The 26,575-nt window shown below is 38.9% G+C and overlaps 1 protein-coding gene across 2 annotated transcripts in view; it reads left to right on the top strand.

The window, feature by feature from the left end:
• The first annotated feature begins 1,325 nt into the window (after window positions 1-1,325).
• The window catches only part of LOC136863069 (potassium voltage-gated channel protein Shal), a 313,703-nt gene continuing 288,453 nt past the window's right edge, over window positions 1,326-26,575 (top strand). For both annotated transcript variants that reach the window (XM_067139401.2, XM_067139402.2), the window contains exon 1: window positions 1,326-1,483. In XM_067139401.2, coding sequence (XP_066995502.2) covers window positions 1,331-1,483 — 153 coding nt within the window. In that variant the 5' untranslated portion in view covers window positions 1,326-1,330. The remainder of the gene's footprint in view (window positions 1,484-26,575) is intronic.

Genomic DNA, 26,575 nt, shown 5'->3' with positions numbered 1-26,575 from the left:
CTAGCTATCGATTCGTACATGGAGGTGTAACAAGTTGGTTGAAATATTTCAAGAACTATATGGCTTTAAATTCATGTTATGTACAATGGATGGCGGAATATTGTAAGGTTATGTTATTGATCGAATTTGTTTGTTAATGATTAATTTCCATGAATAATAATGGCAACACTATCTACAAAAGATGAAGTAATCTCTCAAAAATCTACAAATACATTTCGTTTGAGCACTGTTTCTTTTAAATTTATTCTGTCAGAGCGTACAGAATTTTAAATTAGAGAAAAATGAACACAGCAGAATTAAGTAATGGATGATGGAACACGCCCTTTCCTTTGCCGTTTCTACCATATAAGGGTTAAGTGAAGATCTCACTCATTTAGTTCAGAAATTTCGTGTGTGTGTGTGTGTGTGTGTGTGTGTGTGTGTGTGTGTGTGTGTGTGTGTGTGTGTGTGTGTGTGTGTGTGTGATTTCGTCTACGACAAATTTAACATACAGCATGTTGCAAGACTATCTCTAGAAAGTGGTACGAGAGATAGAATGCATCAAAATGTATGTTGGATAAGAATGCATGTTCGCTGAAATCATACGTTGATGCTAGGGAATATTTACAAAGTTATGGGTGAAGGTAATGTAGAAAGAGATTCACAGTAGATGCCCGAAGCTATGACCACCAGCAGGAATGCATAGTAAACAACGTCGAAACTTTCATTGTGGTATACGTTCGAAGACTCTCGGCAAGCCATGTGTAGTTCAAGCGATGACGGACGATCGAAGACTGTCACGAGCTGCTTGATATGTCTCCAAAAAGGAAATCAGGACATGTGAGATCAGATGATCTCGGTAGCCAGGAGATGAGTTTTATAGTGACCAGGGTATCAGACGATCCGTCCCAGCATTGATGCTCACTATAAATTGTTTACTGTATGAATGTAAGTGGCGAGGGGAGTACTTTACCACTCAATCCAATAATAACCGGCTTAAACGAACAACTTTTTGCACATATCCTCGCACCAACTGCTGCCGTAAGTAGACATATATTCCAGTACAAAATACTATATGTTCATCTTGATGTTTTCTGTCTCTGTTATCAATTTGTGGGGATAGTTTTGCAACGCGTTGTACAGTGTGGTGGTAAAGCGATCTGTGACCACCAGGCACAATTATTACTAACACTGAGGATCAAAAGTTTAGTTTTTCACTTCTATTTTACAGACAACTTTCAACTGAAAAAAGTAATTCGAAAATGTTTGATTTCAATTCTGTATGTTATCTTAGCACATGAGAGAGACATTAGATGCTATTGTAGTTATTTGCTGTTGCAGGTACGGTGACATGGTCCCCGAGACGATCGCCGGTAAGATCGTAGGAGGAGTATGTTCCCTCAGTGGAGTGCTGGTGATCGCTCTGCCGGTGCCTGTAATCGTGTCCAACTTCAGTCGTATCTACCACCAGAACCAGCGGGCCGATAAGAGGAAAGCGCAACGGGTTGGTACCTTCATTTAATACACGATATTTGTGCGGAATAAAAGAGCTAGTCCCCTGTGCGATATGCTTTAACTCGCAAGTGATAGGTGGCCTAGTTCTAATACCGTAGCACATATCTTGCAATGCACTTCCTATCCATTATTCTCCTTAAGACTGGTCTCGCCTCCCAGTCACATGTGGATACGCAGTCCATCAGAACAATTTCCGTTGTGTTCATTATCCTATACTTTATGTGTAAAGGAAAATGAACTTTAACGTGCCGTACTGTAGGAATGGTCCGCCTCTGTGGTGTAGTGGTTAGTGTGATTAGCTGCCACCCCCGGAGGCCCGGGTTCGATTCCTGACTCTGCCGCGAAATTTGAAAAGTGGTACGAGAGCTGGAACGGGGTCCACTCAGCCTCGGGAGGTCAACTGAGTAGAGGTGGGTTCGATTCCCACCTCAGCCATCCTGGAAGTGGTTTTCCGTGGTTTCCCACTTCTCCTCCAGGCAAATGCCGGGATGTACCTAACTTAAGGCCACGGCCGCTTCCTTCCCTCTTCCTTGTCTTTCCCTTCCAATCTTCCCATCCCCCACCAAGGCCCATGTTCAGTATAGCAGGTGAGGCCGCCTGGGCGAGGTACTGATCATTCTCCCCAGTTGTATCCCCCGATCCGCTGTCTGAAGCTCCAGGACACTGCCCTTGAGGCGGTAGAGGTGGGATCCCTCGCTACGTCCGGGGGAAAAGCCAACCCTGGACAATAAACAGATTAAGAAAGAAAGACTGTAGGAATGTATGTTTGCGTGACGTATTTACTCACTCCTACGGTATTTAAGGCTCATTTTCCTGTACATACATAGGAGAATGAACACAACAAAGATTGTTCTGATGGACTGCATATCCATATGTTACTGGGAGGCGAGACCAGTCTTAAGGAACATAATTGATAGGAAGAGCATTGTCAGATACACGGTATTGGAACTAGGCCATCGATAATTTATTGGGTTGACGGTACAGTTATGAGTGTTATTAATTGGATTAAGTTTTGACGTTCAACATTGCACTTGTGCGAGTAACGAAATGATACTACAGTACTTGCAATGTCATATTTAACAGCGTCTATTTTTACCGTTCTGTGGCGGTCAGTAGAAGATATGTCTTCTTATAAAGCTCCCCGTCGGGCTTAATGGCTCAGACGGTTGAGGCGCTGGCCATCTGACCCCAAATTGGCAGGTTCGATCGCGGCTCAGTCCGATGGTATTTGAAGGTCCTTAAATACGTCAGCCTCGTGTCGGTATATTTACTAGCAAGTAAAAGAACTCCTGCTTGACAAAACTCCGGCACCTCGGCATCTCCGTAAACCGTAAAAGTAGTTAATGGGACGTAATTTAAATAACATGATTATTAAGTTCCGAGTATTGTCCTTATGCCTGAAAAACCAGGTATGCATCTTATTCTCCTCCTTGGTCTTTTCTGCATTTTCCTCGGGTCAGCACATGGTATGGAATTAGCCTAGTTTTACGGCCGGGTGCCTTTCCTGATGTCAACTCTATGAAAACCAGCTATGTGACAAAATTCTCAGGAAAAAAAGAAAAAGAAAAGAAAAAGGTCTATGGCTTTCATACTGTTAAATGTGAGAATCCTTCGAAGAATCTTGTGCAATATTCAATCTTACGTAAGAGATGCTTTCTGGTCTGAGTTGTAATACTTTAACATAGCGACTTTTGGTCTTACCTACGATATCGATAAGTATAGTTGCATTTATGGCCCGTGATATGTGCGAAGAAGGGAAAACGCTGTACAAACATGTAAATCATTTGTGATTTGTGGATCGAAACAAGTGGGAGTCGGATGGCTCAATGTCCTGGAACATACTGCGGTTGACTAAATACACATGAAGCCTCATCTGAGTGCGTGTGCTGTTTAGGTATCAACTCCGTTACTTTGAACTACTTCTACACAATCTGACGGTCAGTTCGGATGTGTAGTGTATCTAGTTCGAGAAATTATACCAACATATTCAACAAAAGAAGCCATCATTTCAATCAGGAATTGAGTTTCGTTCTGTCAAGACAAAACGAGGCCTTACGGGCATTTGGTCATCCGCAGAATGTTTCACCAGATTGGTTGGGATGCTTTACCTCACTCATCACAGTGGAAATTGAGCCATCCGACCTCCACTTCTTTTGACCCACCGACGGTTCTACGAGAGCGGAATGTTAAGTTGCCAAAAGAAATGGCGGATAGGTGGAGGTATTTTTTTAAACGCATAGGAATACGCTCAGAACTTCCCGGATAGTCCAATAAATAACAGCTTAAGGCTGTATGAATTCAGTCGCAGTACGGGGGCTCTTCATTAGGATAAGAGGCATCGTATCTTGAAATTTAGGAAGATATCGTTCTCTTAAAGTTCATTGCATACGACATAAAAATGAGGCCATGAAGAATTGTGTACCGTTAAACACTGAATTCCTCTTTACATTTCATTAGTTTCACAATTTTCATTTCATGGCTAATGAAAGAATTTAATGTCTTTTACCTTCCCTTTATATAAGCGCAAATATTATTTTTGAAATTGTACACATTTTCCGTATTCTAAATACTTTAGAACAGCAGGCCAGATATTAATTAAGTATGATATAGTTGAAATACAGTTATGACCTATGCATTGTAATACGACTTGTGTTGCTAATTATTGAATATATATATATTAAATATTGATCTAAATGTTTTCCCTTGTTGAAAACAGGAATTAGGCATTCTAAGAACTCTTGGCGCGCTGTTGTAACATCTAATTCAAAGTAATGAGGCAATATTTCTCTGATATACTGTCAACTGAATGCTCTAATGTCTTGATGTCTCAATGGATAGGCTCTCAAAAAGAATGATCGCATTATATTGTATAAGATATTCGCAGGTACATTTTCATCGGAAACAATTGAACCTATAGACATAATGTTTGTCGTGGGATTTCACATGGAGGGTGAATTATATTTTAATAATAATTAAAATTAAATGTAATAAAATATTAAGTATAAGGAATATACAGCACCATACGCTCATTATTATTATTTGATCAACTGTATATAAAACGATCGTCATTTAACGGATTTGAGCCAACGTTATTTTACACAAAAGGTGACATGCACACTGAAAGAACTGCCGATGATTATAGTGAGTGATAAATGCTATGAGAACTCCATCGAATTTTGAAATCAATTTCACGATTATGCCTTAAAAATTTCCAATTTTGACACACGATTTGACCGCAGTGAAACAAAATATTTCAGTTACGAAGAGGTGAAGCAAAGCTTTCGCAACATATGTGTTTCGCTGTGGTTTCCCTCTTCCACATGGAACAAATCCGAAAAGTAATACGTACACACTGTATTTCGAATAGTACGTTTTTCGGACTGATGCCATGCATTTTACGCTTCTTAAAATAATAATATAATTTATATTATATAATATTCTACAATGTAATTCATTTATTATGATTATGATTAATAACTATTATTATTGTTTTTACGGGATTTCCGTGGATTACAGAGGTGTATGAAGGTGCTGGTGTGAATGCATGGACAGAGAAAAGATCAGAGCATAAGTTCAAACACTAAAGTTAACAACTTTATTTCTTTCTTTTTTTAAAAATTGGTAGTTACAAAATCTGAACTAACAACAACAAATAACAGTTAAATATCAGCCCGTCAGCTCCCACAATAAAAATGTCTTAAATTAAAAAGTCAGGTAAAATGGTGAAAATCGTAGACACAAAAATTTACACGAAATGAGCATTGAAGCTCGAAAGGTAGACTATTTTACAAGAGCATATTCGCTCCACACATTTTCATTATAGGTGACTGAGCTCCAAAATTTTACTAAAGTCCAGCCTCTAAGAGGCACACGTTTCTTGCCAAATTTACACTTCAAACACTGTATTTACTGTCATTTCTGCTCGGCAGTCTGTTACACACTGGTCTATATATAATGACAATTTAAGCAGGGGCAATGAGTGCCCATCCTAAATGGCCTTAAAGTACAAAATAAAAGGTTTAAGCCATGAAGAAAATGCTTAGGAGGCGAAACACTTACACTCCTTTTGAAAGAAACTTGAAATCCTACATGGGCTCATGGCCCGAAGTTGCATAGGCTAAGCCTATACTACAGAGAAGTGACTAGATGAGAAATATTAAGTTCCAAAATAGTGTTGAGAATTTAGGGGTTTCTTAAATCTTAGTCACCCCATACCAAGTTGAGTGGGAATTAATAGTGGGTGAACACTCTTTATTCTCTAAATTTACATATTTCCCAGCAGGGATTTGAACCGAGTACTTAGACTTGCCGATAATTTACATTTAAACAGAAAATTTAGAATTTTGCACTAAGAAAAGAAGTTTGAAACCTTCCCCTCAAGCTAACTGCCTGGAGCTATTACATGTTAAGAGATGCCTGCCATTACCTTGAGTTGATGGGCCTTCCGACGATGGCAGGGCTGCCCCTGCCTCCTATTACGCCGTACACACACACTAGACCGGAGCGGTGAAGACGACAGTACGGCCCTAAAGCGCCCAGCCTTTATAGCAACTCAGGGGGGAATGTTCCAGAACTATCTTGAGCTAGGCAGATTGCCTGCTCACACACCCCATTTTAATTGGCTACAAAATATACACAACAATTCCTGATTGGTCAACAACTTACGGAAGAAGGAAGCCTGTAGAAGTCCTGGTAACCTTAACACATTAAAAAATCTACAAATACTTAAGGTTCACCACTATTGAAAATTGAAAATTCCCTTAAAAATGAATTGTCCGTCCTCCTGTCAGAGGGGGCACCTAGGCCGACAGTAGAGACGTCTAAAGATTAAAGGTATCTTCAGATACATAGTTTAGGATTCACAGCACAGATGGCCTTCTAGAAGGCGCGCAGTTCAACTGGACGGAGAAGGTGTACCCCCGGTACAATTGTTATTGGATCATACAGTAGAACATGGTGAATTCAAATTCACTAATTATTCGATATTTTCTCGTTGTCCTTACATTCCTATTCAAAACAATGTTAAAAATTCGATTGTATCGTTAAATCGGAAGTAAAACACCTCATTAGAACTCTCATGTTTTCAAAACCGACGTTCAAAGTTGATTGAATCCTATCTGAGTGGAAGAGGAAAGTAATGTAGAATTGTTCTGGTGCTGGAAACGGCACTGTAGTTGTTCCCAAGCTAAGAAATATAATTATGAATGGTTATAGAAGTAAGCAGAGATTGAAGGAACTTACCAGGAATTGAATATAGAGAAAAACTCAGCTAAATGTAACCTGATAGCGAACATAATTGGTAGACATTATGAATTTTAGTGAAAAATGGAAGGTATGTGTAGATACTTGAAGGCAGAAACAGGTTCCAAGGGCATTCACGGAATCATTATTAACAATGGGTGTGTATAGGCCTATTCAAAACAATGTTGAAAATTCTATGTAAGGATTTAAGACAGAGGTAAGTCAGCAGTACGCAAAGATTGTTTGATATAAGAGTAAGGTCCAGGTAGAGGAGGTGACTGATACTAGCGAAGTACTGAAATTTACCTATGATAATAAAGATATTTACAAAAAGAAAAGTTGACAACTAGAAAAGCAGCCGGAATCGAGAAGATTTCTGGGGATTTACTAGAGGCAATGGTTTTAAATAATTTGATTACTGTTTGCATGAAGGAACTATACCATTAGAAGTGGGGTTGCTATAGTAGCCCTAGTGTACAGTATAGGGGAAAGGTTGTTAAACATAAAGTGGAGAATTACAGGCCAGTCAACTTGACATATGCTGTATGTAAACTGAAGGAAAGCACACTTTTTGAATGTATTACAAGTTTACGAAATTATTGTTTGATAGAAGGTAGTTTTGTTTAGGAAAAGGTTACTCCGGCGATGCTCAACTTGTAGGATTCCAGCGAAAAAGAGCAGATATTTTAGATCCAGAAGGTCAAATGGACTGTATCGTTATTGACCTATCCAATGCTTTTAACAGGGTAGATCATGGAAGACTGCTGAAAAAAATGAGGGTTATTGGACTAGAAAAGAGAGTGATTGATTGGGTGAATAAGTTTCTAGAAAATATAAATCAGAGAATTAGAGTAGGTGAAGCATTATCTGATCCTGTAGTGATCAAGACGGGGGGTCTCTAAGTCAGTAACATTAGACCTTTATATTTCCTTATATACACACTCTCTGATCAAATATACCCGGGCAGCCCTGCATACTAGTGAACAACAATAAATAATGCAATGTATAGGTACAAAAGGAGGCAGGACCGTTTGCATTGCTCAACGTGACGACGCAATAGCAACATGGATAGGTCAGGTGAGATAAGTCATTTTCAACGTGAGGATGGCAACATAGCAAAGAAATTTGCAAGGGGGCATTTCTAACCGTACAAATATACTCAAATCGACTGCCAGTGATGTAATTCTAAAGTGGAAACGTGATGGTACAACCACAGCAGGACCATGGTCCTGTCGACCACATATACTGAATTCCAGGGACCAACAAACATTCAAGAAGGTGGCGCGAGAATATCGTCGGTTGTCTGTAGAAATAATCACCAGGGGAATTCGACGTACCGCGCAAAGTCCAGCCATTCCCACGACTGTGCGTCAGGAACGAAAAATAATAGGGTTTCATGGTCGAGCAGATGCCCATAAAACAAATATTTTCCCTCCTAATTGAAAACACCGCCTGTAGCGTAGTATGAAGCGACGCTGCTGGACACTGGGGCATTGGAAACAGGTAATTTGGACTGATTAATCATGTTATAAATATTGGCAATTCAATGGGAGGATTTGGGTATGGAGAATGTCCCGAGAACGCTATCTACCTGAATGTTTAGTGCCAATAACGAAGTCTGGAGGGTGTTGCATTATGGTGTGAGGATGCTTCCTCATTCCATGCACTCGGTCCCCTTGTAGGCCTGTATCGCAATGTAAACGCAGAAGGATATTAACACACTGTGAATCATTTCGTACTACCTACCACGGAAACACAGTTCGGCGATGACCATTGCTACTACCGTGACGTTTTCCGACATTTTAGTGTAAGGCCTTGGGAGGAGCATGTCCAGCCGCGAGTGATGTCACCGACTTAGGGCCCCACCCGCTTGCCGCTGCAGCAACCGGTTCGAGCCAAGTGTGTTAGGCCAGCCCCTCCACCACCTCACCGTGATCTCACTGCATGCCTCCCTAATGGTGAGAGAAAGGACTAGAAGATGAATGCAGAGCTTGTGGATTCTCTAGAGGACTCTGGAGGCTTCTCCCTTCGTAATGTATATGGAAGGGCTGACCTCCCCATTGAAGGCAGGCCGGATGGGCCTTAGTGGTCCAGTGATTGACACGGGTCAGTTTTTCCAGTGAGTGCTTCTGTGGAGCACTGGATCAATCAGTGGACAGTGAGAGCTGATTACTGTTAGTGCTGTGTGTGTGAACTGAGGGAGAGTGAGGGACAGAGCAGCTCAGCTGCATGGAACAGTCAACAAAGTCTGCCGTGAGTGTACGGACAGTGTACCCCCCTAGAGCATTGTAAGATTATGTTGCACGTAAGCTGAGAACTGTGTGATCGTGGTAGAGTACAGTGAGCTTAATTTAGGTTCTAAGTGACAGCAGTGGAAAAGTGTGTGCTGTGGATGTTTTAGTGCATCAGAGTGAATAACTAGTAGGTTTAATTGAATTAGCGAGAGCAGAGAGATAGTGCGAGCTGGTGTAATTGATTCTATGTAGTTGTGTAATCAATAATTAGTTGCAATTAATAAATCTTAAGTTAAACTCTACCAGTTGTGTGTTAATTCACCTAACCGGCTTAACGTTACAGTACCGACATGAAAATGCTCCGAGTCATAAGTGGGTTCTGTATGAAAATGGCTTAAGGATAACAATACTCTACAACTGGACCGGCCCACTGAGAGTCCCGACCTAAACCCAAAGAGCACCTATGTGATATGTTAGCTCGGTGACTTCGTTCTAGATCCCATCGTCCCATCGTCCAAAATCAACAAGTTATTTGGCTACGGCTATTCGAGGAGAATGAGATGTCATTCCCATGAAAACATCACGACATATGGTGGAACGTCCCCACAACTGAGTCAGGGCTGTGATAAAAGGAAAAGGCGAACCAAAATCATATTAATATCCGGCTTCGTGCCTAAATGGTTAGCGCGCTGGCCTTAGGTCCAGAGGGTCCCGGGTTCGATTCCCGGCCGGGCCGAGGATTTTAACTTTTATTTGTTAATTCCGATCGCTCGGAGACTGGCTTTGTGTGCAGTTTTCATAATTAGAATTCATCATAGGTACGGCCTCATCCCCATAGACGATCATGTGGACTATACGGCGCCAACACGAAAAACCTGCACCAGGCCTCTTCGGAGGCCGCATGCCATTCTTCGTCTTCTTCTTCTTTTTCTACTTATTCTTATTATTATTATATAGATATATTTATAGGATTATTTGATGATTTCTTATTGTCATTTCATTCCATTATATTGTACGGTAAATGTTAGAGATAAAAATAAATGTTTCATTTTTTTGCTATTCTGCTTTACGTCCAACCGACACAGATAGGTCTTATGGCGACGGTGGGAGAGGAAAGGCCTAGGAAGTGGAAGGAAGTGGCCGGCATTTGCCTGGTGTGAAAATGGGAAACCACGGAAAACCATCTTCAGGGCTGCCGACAGTGGGGCTCGAACCCACTATCTCCCGATTACTGGATACTGGCCGCATTTAAGCGACTACAGCTAAAGAAAGGTTTCATACAAGTAGTATATTGCAACATACAGTAATGCTAAAATTAACTTAACGATTTACTTGAGCGCGTGCGACAACAACAAGTGTTATTTACTCATCCCGAACGGAGGCTAGCTAATTCCTTGAATTTCGAGACAGTAGCCAGCCAAGGCCAACGTTTAAGACTTTCCTTATTCGCTTCAATTTGAATTCGGTAACACCCCTTGAGCATGTTAGCGTGGAACGCAATGCACGAAACGGGAAGCTCGACCTATTAAGAAGAAGCTACTAGAATGGAATTGATGGAGGGATTGATTGATGTAGGAGAGTGAGAATAAACTTCAATATGATTGAAACATGGGATATATCTACGGAGGAGTCCAGTATGTTGATAAATACGAGCGACTAAGGGCCCTCGGTCTCAGCTGGCATTAACATTTCGAGAGTCTTACTTGGTATTATAACTTACGTAGAGCCAAATGATATTAGATCAGTGGAGAGACTTACTTCTGATTTTCGGCAGCAATGAATTATTGCAGTACTGCGGCACAGCTATTATATTTTGATTTCTTGTACTTTGTACATTTACTCATGGCGAGTTGCTTCATTAGAATACCTGTAGTCCTATTTTCCAGTCCATGAGGCCCACTGCGTCTCAACTAGGCATAGGCAGAATTTTATATCTAGCCTCTTCAGGAAATCGGCATATTTGATTCCATTAACTTCAGTGAATTTTAAATTGGTACTCCAATGCTCAGAGTACACAGATGTGACCTTTAAGATCTGTTGTGTTGGTAGCAGCTACGTTTCTTAACCATAAAGCAGCATTTTGTTCACAGCTGTTATGTTGTTATGGAAGGTGAATGCTTCATCCTGGTGTGAGAATATGATATATTGGTAAGCGATTTCGTTATGTTATAATAAATTTCGGACACTGACAATTTTCAACACGGTAAATGACAACCTGAAAATAATATTGTGATTATAGTTTTACGTGCTTTTATGAAATCATATGAGAAAATCAATAATATAAAAATGGCCTCGCCTGTGCCTAATGAGCAAATCTGGCACTTATTACGTTATAACATAACCTCACCCTTTTTACTTGTAGAAATTGCCTTTCATTGAAGTGAATGGGCATTGCTCTCCTTTATAGGTTAATATGAGTCGAATGTTAAGTGGAGAGGATATTCTTTATATTCTGGGCACTCTTCAGGACGACTCAAATGATTCAGATCTTGAAATAATAGCCACTTATTATGAGAGTGAGTCAGGTGATGAAGATGAAAGTGTTGAGGAAGAAGAGCTCCATTAGTTTCCGTGAGCCGCGATATTTCACAAACTACACAAACACAAAATGGGGACCCATCAGACATAACTAGTCCTATCCTTGATCTTATACAATTGCAAACCAATGCTAATCCTACAATAAACGAAAATTCCATATGGTATGCAGAAAAGTTAACAATTTTGCTGGTAGACCCCCACCTTTCCTTGAAAATTATGTTTTTACTGTTTCTGGACAACTAGAAACACTATACCTATACTACAATAGCCCATTCACAGAAGAAATAATTGAACTGATTGCAAGGAAAACTACTAGGTATGCCACGCAAGATAATGAACATAATTTCAGCACTTCAGGAGATGAAGTTAAGGTATTTTTTGCAATAAATATCATTCTGGGATACATTATATATCCCCTATACTGCTAATCCTGCATTACGCATGAATTTGATACCTGATGCCATATCGATAAAGAGGTTTGACAAAATTTAAAAATAGTTTCACTTTATAGATAATGGCAGTATTTCTAATGACGACAAAGATGCTTTTATCAAAGTAAGACCTATACTGAATATTCTAAGTGTTGTATCATCTACTGAATATCAAGCTATTGATGAAATGATTATCTCATTCAAGGGAAGAAGTAGGGCCAAGCAATATATCAAATCAAAGTGGGGATTCAAGGCTGGGGTTCAGTCAGGTTCGGATGGGTATATGTCAAAATTTGAAATATTACAGGGAGCCAATACGTTTCAAGGAGAGACACCCTGTAGAAGTAAATTTGGTCCGATTGGAAAGACAGTTCTCAGGCTAGTTGAAGACATCAAAGGAAAGAATCACAAACTTTTCTTGGATAACCTCTTTACCTCCATTCCATTGAGTATTCATCTTCAGGAATATTTTTGTGCTTGGCACAATTAAATCTAATAGACTAGAGGGAGCTAAATGTAAGTTACAAGATGAGAAGGAATTACTGAAAAATGGAAGAGGGAGCGTATCTATGGCAGTAATGAAAATGTATCTGTGCTTAGATGGGTAGATAACAATTTGGTCCACATGGTATCAACATTTGCTGGGAGGGATTCTGTAGATAAGGTAAAGAGGTGGGACAAAAAGAAGAAGGAACGTATTGATGTTGACAGGCCTTATGCAATTGCATTCTATAATGAACACATGGGGGGAGTAGACTTCACAAATCCCATGGTAGCACATTACCCACATGCTTTCAAAAACAAGAAGTTTTATATGAGGATCTTCTTTCATTTCTTCGATGTGAGTATTATAAATGCATGGATCTTATTCAGAAGAACCTGCAGTAAAATTTCCCTAGTAGAATTCAAAGCTTGTGTAGCTACTACAGTACCGTAGTGCAAATGCGCTTGGCAAGAAAGAAGCGGGGAAGGCCATTCTTATCACCAAAATCTCCCGCTGTAATGAAGAAAAGAGCTCGCATGGGTTGTGTTCAAGAACTGAGACTAGATGGAATGGACCATTATCCAGCGAAAAAGGACCACAGAATTGCACCTCGATAAAGAGATAAAAACTGTAAGAGGCGCACACGATATGAATGCAAAACGTGTTGTGTGCCAGTTTGCCCAGAATGCATGGAGTCATTCCACACTGTGTAAAACTATTAACCTGCTCTATTTTTCAATAATTGAAACTAGTTGTGAAATAAAATAGGTACAAAAGAAACGCAATAATTTTTATAATAGCTCCCTTGATAAGTCCTCCTATGCACTGTGTACACAAATGTTGCCTTAACAAAAAGGTTAGTTTTAGGATGGTATTAAGATATTTCTAAAAATTAAGTAAATAACTATGGAATTTCAGCCTCAATGTACCATATAAAAATCCAGGAGAAAAAATGTTTTAATAAATTTGCCCCTGAAGTGGCTAAAGAAAGCATCTTTTTAATTTGGAAAAATTCCAGTCTTAAATATTATCCACTCTAAAGTACGCATGGCGGTCTGTTTCAGTAGGAATGACATCTGCTTTATAGATATTAGTGTAATAGGGAATGGTAGTGTTAGAGAAGATGTCTTTCAACTCTTCATTGACGCACGCAGCAGGCAGGCCAATACTAAGATGACGAGATGAGCAACCCACATAAAAGAAGGCAACAACCACTGAACCAGTCTATATCAGAAGGATATCCAAATGAACGAGTCTAAAATCGCTGAGCGTTTGAATAACCTGCAGTAAGCATTCGCGATGTCAATTAAAGTTAATGAGATACTTTTCAATCAGTAATCTTTCAGTTCTTGGTACATTATTACCAGCATTACACGTCACCTAAATAAATTGTTTCCTTTGCTTTTAAATTAATTCAGATTACATTAATTATCCTTGTTCCTCAAGATAGTACTTAATGGTTAGTGTCCTATCACCCTACCCCTTATCTTGTCTCTCTCCTTTTAAATATAAATTTTATCCTGGAGACTTCTATTCTGGTCTGGCACCCAATCACCTTACAAGAGATTACTAACGTTAATTTTGATGAGTAACCACAAAACTCTTTTAATTAATAGGAATAATTTGAAGTATCGGAATCTATGTTCCATAGCGTGGCTATTTATGGGTACGTCACAATTAATAAGATCTTTCAAGATAGTAATTGGTAATATATATTGTCGCCCATCCATGGTGCAAGAGCGGGTCCACCACATTATATCATATTAATATAGGCTGTCTGAGAGTATGTTGCCAGCAAACTCTACCTTTAGTCTGAGGTAGGTGTTCGTATGATCAGAAAGAGCTGCAATCACAGATAAGGCTTTTTGAAGATGATATACTGTATAAATCAATAAATACGTTACAGGAATTTTAGCGACTGCAAAATGACCTCAGCAAAGTTCTGCGATGTTCAGCAGACAATCTATATATATAAAGTAGCTTGTCCTGACTGACTGACTGACTGACTGACTGATTCATCATCGCCGAGCCAAAACTACTGGACATAAAGAAATGAAATTTTGGAGATGTATTCATATTAAGATGTAGGTGCTCGCTAAGAGACGATTTTTGGATATTCCGTCGCTAAGGGGGTGAAAAGGGGCGTGAAATTTTAAAATGAGTGTGTCTATATCTCAAAACTTTAAAAGTTTACAGATGTGAAAATTGGTATTTAGAATCTTCTTTAAAAATAAGGAAACACGTATTTTTTTGTTTTGAGGCAATCCCAATAGGAGGGGCACAAAAGGGTGAAAAAGGGGTTGAATGCCTTTAATCGGGATACCGGTACTTATATCTCAGAAACTGAAGATATTACAGACATGAAAATTGGTACTTTTGATCTCTTTTAAAAATAAAGAAACACGTATTTTTTTGTTTGGGGGAAATCCAATTAATGGGAGGGTGAAAAGGGGGTGAATTTTTAAAATGGGTGCATCTATATCTCAAAACTCTTAAAGTTTACAGATGTAAAAATTGGTACTTAGAATCTTCATTAAAAACAAAGAAACACGTATTTTTTTGTTTTCGGAAAATCCCAATAGGAGGGGTGAAAAGGGGTGAAAACGTGGTTGAATGACTTTCATGAGGATACTTATATCTCAGAAACTGAAGATATTACAGACCTGAAAATTGGTGTTTAGGATCTCCTTTAAAAATAAAGAAATACATATTTTTTTGTTTTTGGAAAATCCAATTAATGGGGGGGGTGTGAAAAGGGGGTGAATTTTTAAAATGAGTCTATCTATATCTCAAAACTTTTAAAGTTTAAAGATGTAAAAATTGGCATTTAGAATCTCCTTTAAAAATAAAGAAACACGTATTTTTTTGTTTTCGGAAAATCCCAATTGGAAGGGTGGAAAAGGGTGAAAAAGCGGTTGAATGCCTTTAATGAGGCTACTTATATTTCAGAACCTGAAGATATTACAGACCTGAAAATTGGTATTTGGGATTTACTTTAAAAATAAAGAAACAGGTATTTTTTTGATTTTGGAAAATCCAAATAATGGAGGGTGAAAAGGGGGGTGAATTTTTAAAATGAGTGTGTCTACATCTTAAAACTTTAAAAGTTTACAGATGTAAAAAATGGTATTTAGAATCTTCTTTAAAAATACAAGAACACGTATTTTTTGCTTTCTTTAAATCCCAATAGGAGGGGTGTAAATGGGTGAATAATGGGATGAATGCCTTTAATGAGGATACATATATCTCAGAAACTGAAAATATTACGGAACTGAAAATTTGTATATGGGAGCTCCTTTAAAAATAAGGAAACACGTATTTTTTGTTTTTGGAAAATCCAATTAATGGGGGTTAAACAGGAGTGACAAACTGGGGTGAATTTTTTGAAAGACTATATCTACAGAATATCTGAGAAACGTAAAATGTTATAGACGTAAAAAGTGGGTATTTGGAATCTCCTGTAAATGTAAAGAAAGATAGGTGATTTGTTTTCGGAAACTCCACGTAAGGGGAAATAAAAAGGGGTGAAATTTTAAAAAGCGAATTTCTACAGTATATCTCAAAAACTTAACATGTTACAGAAGTGAAAAATGGTATTTTTATCTCTATTAAAAATAAAGAAACGTGTATTTTCAGCTTTCGGAAATACCACTTGGGTGGAAAGGGGGGGGGGTAAAAGTGACTGAAAATGGTGTTGAATTCTTTTAATTAGGCTACTGATATCTCAAAAATGAAGATATTACAGACGTGAAATCTGCTTTGGAATCTGCTTTAAAAGTAAAGAAACACGTATTCTCGGAAAATCCAATGAAGGGGGGGTGGGGGGGTGAAAGAATTGAAAAATTAATTGAATTAATTGTATGAGAATACATACATCTAATAGAAACTAAAGTTGTTACGGACGTGAAAATTGGTATTTGAATCTCCTTAAACAAAGAAAAACGCGTTTGGGGGGCGGGAGTGAAAAGGAGTTGAATTCCTTTCATGAAGACACATAAATCAAAAACTGAAGAAGTTAGAGTCGTGATAATTACTATTTAGAAGATCCTTTACTATTAAGGAAACAAGTATATTTTGCCGGAAAATTCACTTACGGGGTGTGGGGGAGGGGAGTGTGAAAGGAAGTGAAAATAAAGTGAATTATTTTTATGGGGATACTTATATCTCAAAACTGAATGTAACAGATGTGAACATTGGTGTTTGGAAAATCTTTTAAACATAAAGAAACACGTCTTCTAATTTTTCTTGGGGGGGGGGGTGTAAATAAACTTAACGGCGGTGGGGTGTAAAAGGAGGTGAGATCAATTGATTTTACTGTTCATAATGTACTTAAGGAGCCTCCGTTGCTCAGGCGGCAGCGCGCCGGCCTCTCGCAGCTGGGTTCCGTGGTTCAAATCCCGGTCACTCCATGTGACATTCGTGCTGGACAAAACGGAGGCGGGACAGGTTTTTCTCCGGATACTTCGATTTTCTCTCTCATCATTCATTCCAGCAACACTGTCCAATATTTCATTTCATTTGTCATTCAACGATCATTGCCCCAGAGGTGTGCTTCGGCAGCCGGCACAATTCCTATTGTCGCTGCTAGATGGGGCTTTATTCATTCCATTCCTGACCCTGTCGAATGACTGGAAACAGGCTATATAGTTTCGATGTACTTATTCTGATCATAAACCGATCATTTTTAATCTTTCCTGGGCTGGTTTTCAACAGCCATCTTTTCCTTCGGAGAACGTTCTTAGATTACAGTAGATCCTCCTGGCATGTAAATAAAAATTTAAACACATTTGAAATAAACGATAGGAATGAGATGGACCGTCAAATTGTTCACCTCTATAATAAGGTCAACAATGCACGGAAGTATGTCATTGGTATCGCCAGAAATCCCGCGCGACGATGGTGCTGGTCACGTTGTAACAATGACACTGGCAGCAGATGTAATTTACCGCCAAGTAGCGATCTTGCAGCTTGCTGTGGGGTTCAGAACATCTTTTAATAATAATAATAATAATAATAATAATAATAATAATAATAATAATAATAATGTTCTGGACCGTTGTCAAATGTGCGGAACCCCCTGGAAAATGGTCCTGGACGGGTAATGACTTAGAATGCAGTCCGGCCGCGGGTTCAGTACCGCCAAGGCACCTAAGACGACACCACGCCGGATCTCCTGAAGGATTTGATCCATATTAAAAACGCTTATAGGAAAAGATGGCAAAGATTTAGGGACCCAACTGACGGGGTGGAATATCTGGACCTAGCCCGGGAAGTACGAAATCGATTGCTGGAAAGAAAGATTGAAAAATGTGAGGAAACATACCGTAATCTATTAGAAAACGAGTCAGATCGTGAATTTTGGCGGATTCTCGCAGAAAACGAGTCAGATCGCGAATTTCGGCGGATTATATATCTAAAACAATTAGCATTCAATTATAAATTACAGTATAATACCGTAGCGAAGCACGGGTATCTTGCTAGTCTATATATATATATATATAAAATAACTTGTCCTGACTGACTGACTGACTGACTGACTGAGTGACTAACTGACTCATCATCGCCGAGCCAAAACTACTGGACATAAAGAAATGAATTTTTGGGGATACATTCATATTCATATGTAGGTGCTCGCTAAGGGAGGATTTTGGGATATTCCGTTGCTAAGGGGGTGAAAAGGGGGTGAATATTTAAAATGAGGATATCTATATCTCAAAAACTTAAAAGTTTACAGATAAAAAATTGGTTTTTGCAATTTCCTTTAAAAATAAAGAAACGCGTATTTTTTTGTTTTCGGGAAATCCCATTAAGGGGGGTGAAAATTGGGAGAAAAAGGGTTGAACACCTTTCATGAGGAGACTTGTATCTCAAAAACTGAAGATGTGACAGACATGAAAATTGAAATTTGGAATTTGCTTTGAAAATAAAGAAACACGTATTTTTGTGTTTTTTGGATAATCCGATGAATAGGGGTGAACAGGAGTGACAAACAGGATGAACTTTTAAAAAGACTATATCTGCAAATTACCTCAGACACGTAAAATATTACAGATTTCAAAAATGATATTTGGAATTTCCTGTAAAAGTAAAGAAACATAAATATTTTCTTCGGAAAATCCACTTAAGAGGAACTGAAAAGGGTGAATTTTTAAAATGAGCGAATCTACAGTATATCTCACAAACCTTAACATGTTGCAGACGTGAAAATTGGTATTTAGAGTCTCCTTTAAAAATAAGGAAACACGTATTCTTTGGTATTCGGAAAAGACCCTTAACGGGTGGGGGGATAAAGTGAAAGGATTGAAAAATTAGTTGAATTATTTGTATGAGAATGTATATATACACACCAAAAAATCTAAAAGTGTTAAAAACGTGAAAACTGGTATTTGGAGTCTGCTTTAAAAATAAGGAAACACGCAAACACGCATTTGCGGGGGGAGGGGGCAATCAACTTGGTAGATTGGGGGGATGAAAACGGAGATGAATTCCTTTTACGAGGATACATATATCTCAACAAATGAAGATATTACAAAAGTGACAATTGGTATTTGGAAGCTCTTTTAAAGAAACGAGTACTGTTTGTTTTTGGAAAATCCACTTGAGTGGAGAGTGTGAATGGAAGTAAAAAATTGAATACTTTTTCTGGAGAAACTTATATCACAAAACTGAAGGTTAAAGACGTGCTAATAGGTATTTGGAATCTCCTTTAAAAATAAAGAAACACGCATTTTTGGGTGGGTTGAAACCAACTTAACGGGCGGGAGTGGAGTGATAGAGGAGTTGAATTCTTTTCATGAGGATACTTATATCTCAAAAACTGAAGGTGTTACATGAAAATTTGCATTTGGAATGTTCTTCCAAACTAAAGAAACACACAATCTTTTGCCTTTGAAGGGGGATGAATTAATCGAAAAATTATTTGCATACTTTGTATGAGGATACTTATATCTCAAAAGCTAAAGATGTTGTTGTTGTTGTTTGAGTCATCAGTCCATAGACTGGTTTGATGCAGCTCTCCATGCCACCCTATCCTGTGCTAACCTTTTCATTTCTACGTAACTATTGCATCCTACATCTGCTCTAATCTGCTTGTCATATTCATACCTTGGTCTACCCCTACCGTTCTTGCCACCTACACTTCCTTCAAAAACCAACTGAACAAGTCCTGGGTGTCTTAAGATGTGTCCTATCATTCTATCTCTTCTTCTCGTCAAATTTAGCCAAATCGATCTCCTCTCACCAATTCGATTCAGTATCTCTTCATTCGTGATTCGATCTATCCATCTCACCTTCAGCATTCTTCTATAACACCACATTTCAAAAGCTTCTATTCTCTTTCTTTCTGAGCTAGTTATCGTCCATGTTTCACTTCCATACAATGCCACGCTCCACACAAAAGTCTTCAAAAACATCTTTCTAATTCCGATATCAATGTTTGAAGTGAGCAAATTTCTTTTCTTAAGAAAGCTCTTCCTTGCTTGTGCTAGTCTGCATTTTATGTCCTCCTTACTTCTGCCATCGTTGGTTATTTTACTACCCAAGTAACAATATTCATCTACTTCCTTTAAGACTTTGTTTCCTGATCTAATATTTCCTATATCACCTGCCTTCGTTCGACTGCACTCCATTACTTTTGTTTTGGACTTATTTATTTTCATCTTATACTCCTTACCTAAGACTTCATCCATACCATTCAGCAACTTCTCGAGATCTTCTGCAGTCTCAGATAAAATAACAATATCATCGGCAAATCTCAAGGTTTTGATTTCCTCTCCTTGGACTGTGATTCCCTTTCCAAATTTCTCTTTGATTTCCTTTACTGCCTGTTCTATGTAAACATTGAAAAGGAGAGGGGACAAACTGCAGCCTTGCCTCACTCCTTTCTGGATTGCTGCTTCTTTTTCAAAGCCCTCGATTCTTATCACTGCAGACTGATTTTTATACAGGTTGTAGATAATTCTTCGTTCTCGGTATCTGATCCCTATCATCTTCAGAATCATAAATAGCCTGGTCCAATCAACATTATCGAATGCCTTTTCTAGATCTACGAATGCCATGTACGTGGGCTTGTCCTTCTTGATTCGATCCTCTAAGATCAGACGTAAAGTCAGGATTGCTTCACGTGTTCCTACATTTCTTCTGAAGCCAAATTGATCTTCCCCCAACTCAGCTTCAACTTGTTTTTCCATTCTTCTGTAAATAATACGTGTTAAAATTTTGCAGGCATGAGATACTAAACTAATAGTGCGGTAGTTTTCACACCTGTCAGCACCGGCTTTCTTGGGAATAGGTATAACAACATTCTGCCGAAAATCGGATGGGACTTCTCCTGTCTCATACATCTTGCACACTAAATGAAATAACCTTACCATGCTGGTTTCTCCTAAGGCAGTCAGTAATTCAGAGGGAATATCATCAATTCCAGGTGCCTTGTTCCTATTTAGGTCACTCACAGCTCTGTCAAACTCTGACCTCAAAATTGGGTCTCCCATTTCATCAGCATCAACAGCCTCTTCATGTTCCAGAACGAAATTATCTACATCGTTACCTTGATACAACTGTTGGATATGCTCCTGCCATCTTTCTGCTTTGTCTTCTTTCCCTAGAAGTGGCTTTCCATCTGAGCTCTTAATATTCATGCACCTAGATTTCCTTTCTCCAAAGGTTTCCTTGATTTTCCTGTATGCAGCATCTACCTTTCCCAGGACCATACAGCCTTCGACATCCTTGCACTTCTCCTTCAGCCATTCTTCCTTAGCTACCTTGCACTTTCTATCCACTTGATTCTTTAATCGCCTGTATTCTTTTCTGCCCTCTTCATTTCTAGCATTCTTGTATTTTCGTCGTTCATCAATCAGGTCTAGTATCTCCTGAGTTATCCACTGATTCTTAGTTGATCTTTTCTTCCTTCCTAACATTTCTTCAGCAGCCCTACTGACTTCATTTTTCATGACTCTCCACTCTTCCTCTACTGTGTTTCTTTCGGCCTTTTCATTTAGTCCTTGTGCAACATGTTCCTTGAAACGATCCATCACACTCTTTTCTTTCAACTTGTCTAGATCCCATCTTTTTGCATTCTTTCCTTTCTTCAATTTCTTCAACTTCAGATGGCATTTCATGACCAACAAGTTGTGGTCAGAGTCCACGTCTGCTCCTGGGAAAGTTTTGCAATCCAACACCTGGTTTCTGAATCTCTGCCTAATCATAATGAAGTCTATTTGATACCTTCCAGTGTCTCCAGGTCTCGTCCACGTATACAGCCGTCGTTTGTGGTGTTTGAACCAAGTATTGGCGAGGACTAAATTATGGTCAGTGCAGAATTCAACCAGCCGACTTCCTCTTTCGTTCCTTTGTCCCAATCCAAATTCTCCTACTGTGCTACCTTCTCTTCCTTGGCCTACCACTGCGTTCCAGTCTCCCATCACAATTAGATTCTCGTCACCTTTGACATATTGTATTAAAGCTTCTATCTCCTCATATATTCTTTCAATTTCTTCATCATCCGCTGAACTAGTAGGCATATAGACCTGCACTATTGTGGTGGGCATTGGTTTGGTGTCTATCTTGGCGACAATAATTCTTTCACTATGCTGGTCGTAGTAGCTTATCCGCTGCCCTATTTTCTTATTCATTATTAAACCAACTCCTGCATTGCCCCTGTTTGATTTCGTGTTGATAATTCGGTAGTCGCCTGACCAAAAATCCTGTTCTTCCTGCCAACGTACTTCACTTATACCAACTACATCTAACTTTAGCCTATCCATCTCCCTTTTCAGATTCTCTAACCTACCACAACGATTCAAACTCCTAACATTCCACGCTCCGACTCGCAGAATGTCAGTATCCATCTTCCTGATGATCGCCCCCTCTCGTGTAGTCCCCACCCGGAGATCCGAATGGGGGACTAGTTTACCTCCGGAATATTTTACCCGGGAGGAAGCCATCATCAGTACATCTTTCATACAGAGAGAGCTGCATGTCCTCGGGAGGTGGTTACGGCTGTAGTTTCCCGTTGCTTTCAGCCGTGTAGCAGTATCAACACAGCTAAGCCATGTTGAGTATTATTACAAGGCCGTATCAGTCAATCATCTAGACTGCCGCCCTTGCAACAACCGAAAGGCTGCTACCCCCCTTTCGATGAACCATTCGTTAGTCTGGTCTCTCAACAGATACCCATCCGATATGGTTGCACCTGCGGCTCGGCTATCTGCATCATTGGGACACGCAAGCCTCCCCACCGCGGCAAGGTCACATGGTTCGCAGAGGAGGTAAAGATGTTACAGACGTGAAAATTAGTATTTGTAATTTGCATTTTGGATCGGGGGGGGGGGATCAAGTTGGGGGGCGAGGGCGGTGAAAAAAGAGCTTCATTCCTTTTTTGAGGATATATATATCAAAACTGTAGATGTTACAGTCGTGATAATTGGCATTTGGAAGCTACTTTATAAACAAAGAAACATTTTTTTTGTTTTAGGAAAATTCACTTAAGGGGGAGGGTGAAAGGAAGTGAAAAATTTTAATTCTTTCTATGGATAAACTTTTATTTCAAGGTTGCACACGTGAAAATTTTTACTTGGAATCACTTTAAAAAATAAAGTAACACGCATTTTTGGTGGGGGGTGGGCGATCAACTGAACTGGCTGTGGTGAAAAAGGAGTTGAATTCTTTTAATGAGGATACTTATATCTGAAAAACTGAAGTAGTTAGAGGCATGAACATTTATATTTGAAATCTTCTTTCAATGTAAAGAAACACGTGCTCTTTTGTCTATGGCAAATCCACTTAAGTGGTGAATGAATTGAAAAATTATTTGAATTCTTTGTGTGAGGAGACTTATATCTCAAAAAATTAAAAATGTTGTCCGACTCCTTGGCTAAATGGTTAGCGTGCTGGCCATTGGTCACAGGGGTCCCGGGTTCGATTCCTGGCGGGGTCGGGAATGTTAACCATCACTGGTTAATTCCTCTGGCACGGGGGCTGGGTGTATATGTTGTCTTCATCATCATTTCATCCTCATCATGACGCGCAGGTCGCCTACGGGAGTCATATGAAAAGACTTGCACCTGGCAAGCCGAACCCGTCCTGGGATCTCCCGGCACTAAAAGCCGTACGCCATTTCATTTCAACTAAAAAGGTTAAAGACGTGAACATTGGTATTTGGAATCTCATTTAGAAATAAAGAAACACGCACTTTTGGGGAGGGGGAATCAACTTATCGGGTAGAAACGGGGGAGTAAAAGGAGTTGATTTACATTCATGAGTACAATTATATCTCAGAAACTGAAGATATTACAGACGTGAAAATTAGTATTTGGAATCTCCTTTAAAAATTAAGAAACACGCATTTTTTTAGGAAAATCGACGTAAGGGGTGTGGGGTTGAAAATAAGTAAATAAAGAGATGAAATACGTTTATTAGGATACTTTATCTTAAAACTGAAGCTGTTACAGACGTGCAAGTTGGTATTTTGGATTTACTATCAAAATAAAGAAACACGTATTTTTTGTTTTCGGAAAGTCCACTTAAAGGCGCGAGAGGGGTGGAAAGAAGCGAGAAAGTAGAAGTTGAATAATTCTTATGAGTATACATTTATCTCAAAAACTGAAGGTGTCACAGACGTACAGGCGTGAAAACTGGTATTTGAATATCCTGTAAAAATAATGAAACACGTATTTTACTTTTTGCTTTCGTAAAATCCAATCGAGGGGCTGAAAAGAATTGAAAAAGCGGGTGAATTTTTAAAATGAGTACCGGTATATCTACATTATATGTCATCCAGCTCCATGGCTAAATGGTTAGCGTGCTGGCCTTCGGTCACTGGGGTCCCGAATTCATTTCCGACAGGGTCAGGAATTTTAACCATCATTGGTTAATTTCCCCGGCACGGGGGCGGGGTTTATGTGTTGTCTTCATCATCATTTCATCCTCATCACGGCGCGCAGGTAGCCTACGGGTGCCAAATCAAAAGACCTGGACCTGGCGAGCCATTTCATTTTACATTATATGTCAAAAACTTAACATGCTAGAGACAAGAAACTCGGTATTTGCAAAGTCCTTTAAAATACAGGAACCTGTACCTTTTTGTTTTCGGAGAGGGCACTTAACAGGGGGGTGAAAAGCAGTGAAAGTAGTTAAATTAATTTTATGAGAATACTCATATCTTAAAAACTGAAAATGTTACAGACGTGAAAATTGGTATATGGAATCTTCTTTAAAAATAAGGAAACATGTATTTCTTTTTTTCGGAAAATAAACTTTGTTGGGGTAAGGGAAGGACTGCTCAAGAGGTTGAGTTCTTTCTATGGGGATACTTATGTATATCTCAAAATCTGAATATGTCACTGATGTGGGAATAGGTATTTGGAATCTCCATTAAAAATATAGAAACGTGCATTTATTTTTTGACTTGAGAGAAGACTGTTTCTCGCATGTACAGTTCTATGTCGCATGGTCGTCTTAGCCCCAAAAGGTAATTACACAAACAGGGATTACAAAGAATTTCTGGGATAAATGAAACTCAATGAGTTTTTATTCTTTAGGAATTTACAGACAGTTTCTTAGTAGAATACCGAGGAACGATTACTCTGAACAAATTACGAAATCCACGCGAGTGAAGCCGCGGGTAAATGCTAGTACAATATATGACTGTAAACGGGGTGAAATGTTAGGTTGTAATTTTCACCAAGAGGAAAATTCCTCTCATTTTTAATTTCTGTGTAGATGGATTGAAAATACCTCATGGGGATCATCATAAGTACCTATGGGTGAATATAAGGAAATATCTTCATTGGAGTAATTGCATTGACGGGATTGTACGAACAATAAAAGAATTCGAGCACGATACACGTATAAACCATGAACTACTGGAACTGAGTAGTACATAGAAAGCATTAAATTAGTCATTCATTTACCATCACTATGATCGTTATGAGGATATTGAGGGTTTAGAATGGATGCGAAGGAGAGGGCGTACAAATCATTGGTAAGACCCGAGTTAGAGTATACCGGTAGTTTGTATTGCACAGGACACTCTCCAGGATTACTTGGTTCCAGAACTGGAAAAGATTCAAAGGAAAGCAGCAAAATTTGTTCTTGGTGATTTCCGGCAAAAGAGTACTGTTATGAAATTGTTTCAAACATAGAGGGGGTAATACTTGGAAGTAAGGAGACGAACAATTCAAAAACGTGGTATGTTTCGTGCTGTCAGCGGAGAGATGACATGGAATGACATTAGTGGACGAATGAGCTTTAAAGGGATTTTTACAGGTAGGAAAGCTCATGATATGGATTTTAATTTGGAATTCGAGAGGACGGGTTGGTCAAATTTTCATTTGTAAGAAGAGGAATTAGGGATTGGGATAATTTACGAAGAGAAATTTTCAATAAATTTCCAGCTGTTTTGAAATCAATTACAGTAAGAAAACACTAGGTAGATAACTGACGGGAAATCTGCCACCTGGGGGATTGCCGTAAATGAATATCGGTGGTGAGTGATTGATGAATAATCTAGTACATGTGCAGAATGCTTTCTTCCGCGTAATATAACCGAACATCATATTATCATTATACGAACGTAGTATATTCCGTTAATCAGTTTATTTACATGAGTATGGCACTTTGATGCAGCTTGTCAAACAATACAACAATACAAAGTAATTGATAATGTATAACATATTATGACGTAAGCATTGCATATTTATTTAACATTAACTCACGAATATCAGTGAAATTTAGTATCATCCAGATATTAGAACTCGTCATTCAGATATTACAATTAATTATGTTTTGTTCCTGAAGAATGTTTTATTTTATTATACATTGACTATATTGACTAGCATTGTTACAACTTTTACCATGAAAACAATGTCACACAGTCACTCTCCAGAACGTAGATTCGTGCTTGACACTTTTTGCGTGTGTGTGTTATTTTGAACATATACCTTATTACGTTTCCGCTACGGAATCTCAAACTTAATAAGCAAAATTGCTGGAGAATGCACCACTTGAACATAATTTTTATAATTAATCGTTGAGCTAACGTAGATTTAACCGTAACTCTGGCCTTTACGTTGTAATTAAGTATTGCGTAACTTCAAGTGTCTTCCTCCTAGCTGACCCCTGTTCATACTCCGTATGTGACAAGAATAACGGCC

This window comes from Anabrus simplex, chromosome 2 (assembly GCF_040414725.1).
Source record: "Anabrus simplex isolate iqAnaSimp1 chromosome 2, ASM4041472v1, whole genome shotgun sequence".
NCBI classification, from domain to species: Eukaryota; Metazoa; Arthropoda; class Insecta; order Orthoptera; family Tettigoniidae; genus Anabrus; species Anabrus simplex.
The sequence above is the reverse complement of the archived record's forward strand: the minus strand, read 5'-3'. Positions and strand labels throughout refer to the sequence as shown.